Here is a 7,164-nt window from a genome sequence, read left to right on the forward strand (position 1 = left end):
CCCTTGGACCTCTGACCCTCCCACAAGCGGGGGATTCCTGGGTTCCCCTGGCACCCCCTCACTCCCCCTGTGTCCCCTCGCTGTCCCCACCAGTGCAGCCCCTCCAGGCACCCACGTCCCCTATCCCACCCAGCCCTGGTCCCTGGATGGGGGAGCGTGTGCCAGCCCTGCCCTGCACGCCGCTCTGCGCACCGCAGAGCTGCCGGCTGTGCCTTCCACAGCTGCTCTGAGAAGCACTCGGGAGTTTCTCCCTACCACCCTTCAAAGGCAGGAGGCCCTTGCTCTCCCCGCTCCCCGTGGGTGTTTAACGGGCTCTCTGGGACACACACCAGTTCTGATGCATGACCCCACGTCCTGACCTGTGTCCAGGCCTGGGGAGAACTCCGGCGTCATCTGAAACTCCCACGTTGTTTCCCTAATGTTGTCGCCACATTTTCCTTTTAGAGATAGAATACGAGGAAGAAGAGTATGCGACAGAGGCAGCAGAGATGCTCTCTGACTGAGTCCCACATTGTGTAGGAGACATCGTGTCCCTTCTAGACCTCAAACCACTCAACTCACAAGCGTTTACCTGAAGCCATGGCAACTGGGGATCCAGCTGTGTGCGGAGTATCATCACAGGACGTGAAGCAAAGAAACAAGCCCCCGGTGGAGGACATGGCAGCTCCAGAGAAGGCAACGAGCACGTCAAATGCCACAAAAACATTTGATCCACATCAGTTAAAACCCGATAGCATTGAGACAGAAAGAATCACAACTGTCTTGGATGAGACGATTGCCAAGCTGGAGCTGAGCAGTTTAATCCGACATATTATCAACAGTCTGGATATATTTGCCGATGTGCTGGGACCTGAGATCACAAACAAGCTGATCGAGCACCAAAAGCTTTCAAATGAAACTGAGCACCTGCTCGCCAGCTCTGAGGAAGGGGACACCGTGAGAGCTGAGGAACAACAGGGCTGTCTCTGCTCGCTAGAGCAACATTTTAAGCGTTCTGTTAGAGATATCCTGAGGCTCTTGCTGGCCAACCCTTTGCTTTGCAGGGCTCTGAAACAGGAATCCTGGGTGAGAGAATTACCAGCTGAAGAGTTTATCAAAGCCTTTAGGGAGTTCAGGAATTTAATGCTTGAGAGACTCCTGACTAGTCCCAAGGAAGAGGAAGAAAGGATTCAGTTCATGCAAGACATCTCCCTGCAGATTAAGAAAACCTCTGAAACAGTCAGGGTTTTAAAGGCAGAAGTGGCAGCAGTGATCCAGACTAGAGAGGAGGAGGTATGATGTTGTTCGACTGTGTTTCCAACAAAGTGTAACTGAAGCAAAACTTTGGTCGGCTAAAAAACAATCCCTTCCCTGCAGATCCTAAGGAGGAGGTTCCAGAAATTATTTCTAAACCAGAGCCTGAATTTAAATATACTATTTTCATTGTAAAATATAATGAAAAATGCTTACTGCATGCTTAATTTTTTTAAACTTGAATTTGGCTCGGTTTTAACCTGTTTTCACTGGTGAACTTGAATGACACAAGTCACCGAGGCTAAAAAGAAGCTGCAGGACAGGCACAAATTGCTGCGGTAGCGTTTTGGCAGCGCTGCAATGTCAGCTGCCAGCATGAGGCTTCGCTCACTGCTGATGAAATGACGAAAAGTCATCCCAGGCAGAGAGTGCTCTGATTAAAATCCATTTTTAATATCTGTTCTGCCTTCACTCTTGCTTAAAACCAATGTTTCTGTGACTTCCGACTCTGTAATACTGGCCGCCTTAGAGCATTTGTGATTAATAAGCGATTATACAAATTGTTCGTTTTTCCAGCAAAGGCCACTGAGGTGCAGATAAACCAACGGGCATTTCCCAGGCTGTTTCTGTGAGCGCGTGGGCTGTGCCAGCATCCAGCCCTGGCATTCTGACAAGCAACCCTTTGTTTTACACGTACGCTTCTCTCTCTCTTTTCTGCAAGAGGGTTCGCGGGAGCAGCATTTGTCAGGCGCTGGCTGTGCTGAATGGTGTTAACGGGGACAAGGGGCTGCTCTTCCCCACTCCCTCCGCTCCTCGGAGATCCGTCAGCCGAGACGCTTGAGATTTTTATGTGCCATTTGGCAGCTTGTCCAGGGCATCGTGAATAAATCTGTTTCGCTGAGGATTCCTCTTGCAGCCAGCGCACTGAGCCGCGTTCCCCAGACAGTCACTCTGAGCTGAATCCAAACCCGACGGAGACACGGGATGGTTCCAGTGGCTCTAATTTTGGCTTTTCCTCAGGTGGCACTGCCATCTAGTCTCCGTTTGGCTTGTTCATTCTCCACCTTCATTCACAGGCTGACAAAGGAGCAGCGGGGGAAGGTTTCCCAAGCACCTTGTGTAAATCTAACGCTGTTCCCTCAGCCAGCAGGTCCCTGTCACTACCTGAGTGCCGGGGTCTCTCCTTCGATCTCCTCCACCTTTGCGAGGGCTTCTTACTATTCCTGCCCACCTTACACCTCATCAGCACTTCTCGACGATATTTCTTTCTCTCGTTTTCTGGGTATAGATTGACAAGAGGGTCAATATGATCCAAGACCTCAAAACCAGCATGCAAGAACTGACCGAAGACAGCAAGGCCAACATCCAGCAGATCGAGCAGGAAGGAAAAAAACAGCAAGAAGAGGAGCTGGAAGCATACCAGGCCAGGTCTGCCAGGCTAGAGGAGGAGGCTCAGGAGCTGGAAGCAGAAGTTGATGCACTTATAGTGGAGCATCGAGCATCAGAGCTGGCTCTCAGAAAGGTAAACAGGAGACGACCTCTAGAACTGGAGATTTAAACTCCTTTGTGGTGCTGTGAGGTCTGGCTGCTGCCTGCTGCAGGTAATGACTTGGTTCCTGCTGTAACAGCTGCTGGCAGGATGCACATGCTGGTCGTCAGTGTCCCTGCTCCGTGCTCGCGCTCCGCTGCAGCCCCGCAGCGACGGTGGGGAAGGTGCCTGCGCACGGGTCCTGGTCCTGCCTGCAGGCTCAGCTCCGAAAACACCTCACCCAGCGCTGGGACTGTGCGCCCGAGAGGTTCTGCTGCAGTCAGAGCGCAGAGCGGCAAGGCTACAGCGAGACAGGCACGGCCTATGTTAGGAGGGGCTTTGGTGTGGGCTAAGCAGAGCAAACAGTATTGTCTGTATATAAAGCCAGCTTTTAGAGCTGATTGTCGTATTCAAGGTTGAGCGCAGCTGATCTTGGGAGCCGAGCAGTTCCTGCTCTCTCTGGCACTTTGCGAAGCCACAAGCCAAGGACTCCGGTTGAATGGAAGGGAAATGGGATTTATCACAAGTGTGAGCAGGTACAGGAGGAGGAGAGAGGAGCAGCAGGCAGGCTCAGGCCTTGGCACCAACAGCTCTGCCCTGAGCTCAGCCTGCTGGGGACACAGAGAATCCAGAACTGGAAAAAGAGCATTTTTTCCCCTCATTTTGCTCCTACTTGGCATTTATTTCACACAGGGCAGGACACACACACGGGTAAGGGGGCACTGGATGATGTAAAGCAAAGTGCCAGTGTGGCCGGGCACTGACAAAGCACCAAATGCAAGTTAGAGCTGCAGTACAAAACTCCAAATCCACCCGATTACACCCCCTTTAATGGAGGGGCTTTATGAGGCGGTTTCCTCTGAGGCTGCAGGCCTGGCAGTGCTTGTTGAGCTCATCATAATGCTCAGGCAGGCTGAGATTTACTGACCACAGAGGTCACCTTTCCCCCTCCTCTGCGTGTGTGCTGGCCCTGGGTGGCCCCACGCTGTACTTGTGGTCCAAACAGCAGAGGTCTGACCTCATGGTGGTTCTGGGGACACCCTGGGTCAGTGTCACACAGGAAATCCTGTGGCACTTGTGCTGGGCTGTATCTTTTTCTTGATGATTCCACAGAGCACTCACATGGCAGCTTGGGGTAAACTGCCCGTAGCGGGTTATACTGCAGTGTAGCCACTGTTAAACTGTTGTACAGCTAGAAATACCTCTTTGATTTAAAAGGCTCCATCTTTTGGGTACTTTCTGTCCCACTCTCACATTTAGAAGTTCTCTATTCCTTCTATTTTAGAGTGGTTGCCCCAGCTTGCCGATGACTTGCCACATTCCATCAGACGTGTTCATTTCCTACCGCAGAACACACTTCTCAGATGCGTTTCAACCCTCAGCCCTCTCCCAGCGTCACGCTGTAAATGAAATAAGGCCCTTTTGGCCTTGAGGAATGTCCCATGGGACTCCCCAAACCAGGGCAAAATAAAGGTGTGTCAGCTGAAGGAAGCTTGCCACAGGGAGGAGGTGTTACACGCACATATAATGGTGCTGGGGCTCCAAGCTGCACTGTTTTCTAACTCCGGCTACTTTTTACCAGGCTGCAGGTGCCTGCAAGGAACTTCTCTTGTTTTGTGTTTCAGAGAATCTGCAGAGCAGAGATGGAAATTGCAAACTGGGTCCAAAAATATGATGCAGACATGGCAGAAAAACAGGTATCCACTGTAAAGTCCTTTGCTTTCCCATGAGGCGCTACGTACAGGTAGATTCCTGTCCAAAGGGCTCTCACACAGGAGGCCGTGGAAATGAGGGGCAGTTTTCCATCCAGAAGAAGTACAGGCTTTAGAAGGAAAGCTAACTTTGTCCTGCCTCGAGTTCAGTTGTTCGCTGCTGCTTTGACTTTTTCTGAAGTTACATCCACTGCTAAATCCGACGGTATTTGGGGACAAATGAGTGTCCACATTCATCAGACAGGCCCACCTTACGCTAGAGAGCAGGTTGTTCAGTTTTGATTCAATCCTGTTGTCCCTGCCTGATGTCCAAATCACGCTCCTGCTCCTGCTGGTTCCCTTGAGAGGCTGAGAAACCGAACAGCCCATGTCCATCCAGCCTCACCACAATGGGCTGGAACCACATCAGCACTCCCAGCCCTGCTTGCTTTCCTCTTCTTGCCCTGCTTACAGGAAGGATAAGAGCTGCTGGATCACTCACAAAGCAGAACGCAGGGAGCTGGCTGCTAATTGTAAGAATTTCCCCCACACACACCTTGTGAGGTGTTTAACAATGTGATTATTTTGGTTTTCTGTCTGCTGGGTGGCTGGAGCTCCACGTCACAATAGGTTTGGGGCAGACACGCATCTGTGCTGCTGGTTCCCCTAATCTCCCACCCCCATGTGGGTTCTTCAAAGGCATTAGGAAAGGGATAAACTGCCACTGAGCTGGGAAGTGCAGTAACACCCTTAAAACCACCTGTCTCTGGGCTTTTCCTTGCTGGTCTGTCTCTTCTTGTGTGCCCAACAACAGCTTATCAGCTGGGCTTGGTGCCACTCACCTGAACGGCTTCTTAGCAAGGTGTTAGCTTAGGCTCAGCCTTACTCCAACGCAGCGATATGGCTTTTTGCTCAGAGCACAGGCAGGAGCGGCTTTGGCCTGTGTGTTTTACTGGTCCGAATTCCCAGCCATGGGAAGATGCAGTCTGTGACACAGGGAGAGCTGGGAGAGTATTTTTCAGAGGGGCATGAAGATACCAGGACCTGGCGCCTCGTGAAATTCCCTGGGTACTGGGCATATGCCTCTGGAAAGGCTCAGCTCAGCTCCCAGTCCTGGTTCTGCCTGGATTTGGAGTTGGTTTAGGAACCCTTACCTAGGGATGGACAGGGAGGAGCTGCTGGATGCCCTCAGAATTGCTGTACCTGCTCTCTGCTGTCTTGCCAGGCTGAGTATGAGGAGGTTGAAGCTGCCTACACTGAGGAGAAGGCAGAGCTGGCCCGTCTGACAGAGAAGCGCGCTCTGCTTCTTCAGGAGTATTCCCAGATTGAGGAGGAGTGCAGGAGACTTCGGGAGAAGGAGGAGGAGGCTTTGAAAGAGTTGAACATCAGGACCCGAGCTGCCACCTGCATCCAGGCCTACTGGAAAGGCTACTTGGTCCGGTCCCTCTACAGCTCCAAGAAGAAGAAGAAGGGCAAGGGCAAGGGCAAGAAGACCAAGAAATAAAGCACCAGATATATTCTTTCTCCTCCTGGCAAAGCTACTAGCTCTGCTGGGGCTGAGCTCTTCCAGATACAGGCATTAGATTTGAGAGAGCATTTGCATTAAGGCCCAAGCCCACAGAATCCCAGAATGTCAGGGATTGGAAGGGACCTCGAAAGCTCATCCAGTCCAATCCCCCCGCCGGAGCAGGAACACCCAGATGAGGTTACACAGGAAGGTGTCCAGGCGGGTTGGAATGTCTGCAGAGAAGGAGACTCCACAACCTCCCTGGGCAGCCTGGGCCAGGCTCTGGCACCCTCACCAGGAAGAAGTTTCTTCTCAAATTTAAGTGGAACCTCCTGTGTTCCAGTTTGTACCCATTGCCCCTTGTCCTGTCACTGGTTGTCACCCAGAAGAGCCTGGCTCCATCCTCCTGACACTCCCCCTTTCCATATTGATCCCCATGAATGAGTCACCCCTCAGTCTCCTCTTCTCCAGCTCCAGAGCCCCAGCTCCTCAGCCTTTCCTCACACGGGAGATGCTCCACTCCCTCCAGCATCTTCGTGGCTGCGCTGGACTCTCTCCAGCAGTTCCCTGTCCTTCTGGACCTGAGGGGCCCAGAACTGGACACAATATTCCAGATGAGGTCTCACCAGGGCAGAGCAGAGGGGCAGGAGAACCTCTCTGACCTACTGACCACCCCCTTCTAACCCCCCCAGGTCCCACTGGCCTTCCTGGCCACAAGGGCCCAGTGCTGGCTCATGGTCACCCTGCTGTCCCCAGGACCCCCGGGTCCCTTTCCCCTACACTGCTCTCCAACAGCTTGTTCCCCAACTTACACTGGAACCTTTGGTTTTCCTGCTCAGATGCAAGACTCTGCACTTGCCCTTGTTCTATTTCATTAAATTTCTCCCTGCCCAACTCTCCAGCCTGTCCAGGTCTCTGGATGGCAGCACAGCCTCTGGTGTGTCAGCCACTCCTCCCAGTTTGGTGCCATCAGCAAACTTGCTGACAGTCACTCTATTCCCTCATCCAAGTCCTTGATGAATATATTGAATAATACTGGTCCCAGTACTGACCCTTGAGGGACTCCACTAGACACAGGCCTCCAACTGGACTCTGCCCCATTGACCACGACTCTCTGGCTTCTTTCCTTCAGCCAGTTCACAGTCCACCTCACTACCCGATCATCCAGACCACACTTCCTCAGTTCCAGCTGAGGATGCTGTGGG

The 7,164-nt window shown here is 52.3% G+C and overlaps 1 protein-coding gene across 1 annotated transcript; it reads left to right on the forward strand.

Moving 5' to 3' along the window:
- The first annotated feature begins 579 nt into the window (after positions 1 to 579).
- On the forward strand, positions 580 to 5,956 carry IQCD (IQ motif containing D). Its single transcript, XM_065646728.1, has 4 exons — positions 580 to 1,272; positions 2,522 to 2,755; positions 4,387 to 4,458; positions 5,678 to 5,956. The coding sequence occupies exons 1-4, from the start codon at positions 580 to 582 to the stop codon at positions 5,954 to 5,956; spliced, it is 1,278 nt and encodes a 425-aa protein (XP_065502800.1).
- The last annotated feature ends 1,208 nt before the right edge of the window (positions 5,957 to 7,164 follow it).

Source organism: Caloenas nicobarica, chromosome 16, assembly GCF_036013445.1.
Source record: "Caloenas nicobarica isolate bCalNic1 chromosome 16, bCalNic1.hap1, whole genome shotgun sequence".
Classification (NCBI taxonomy): Eukaryota; Metazoa; Chordata; class Aves; order Columbiformes; family Columbidae; genus Caloenas; species Caloenas nicobarica.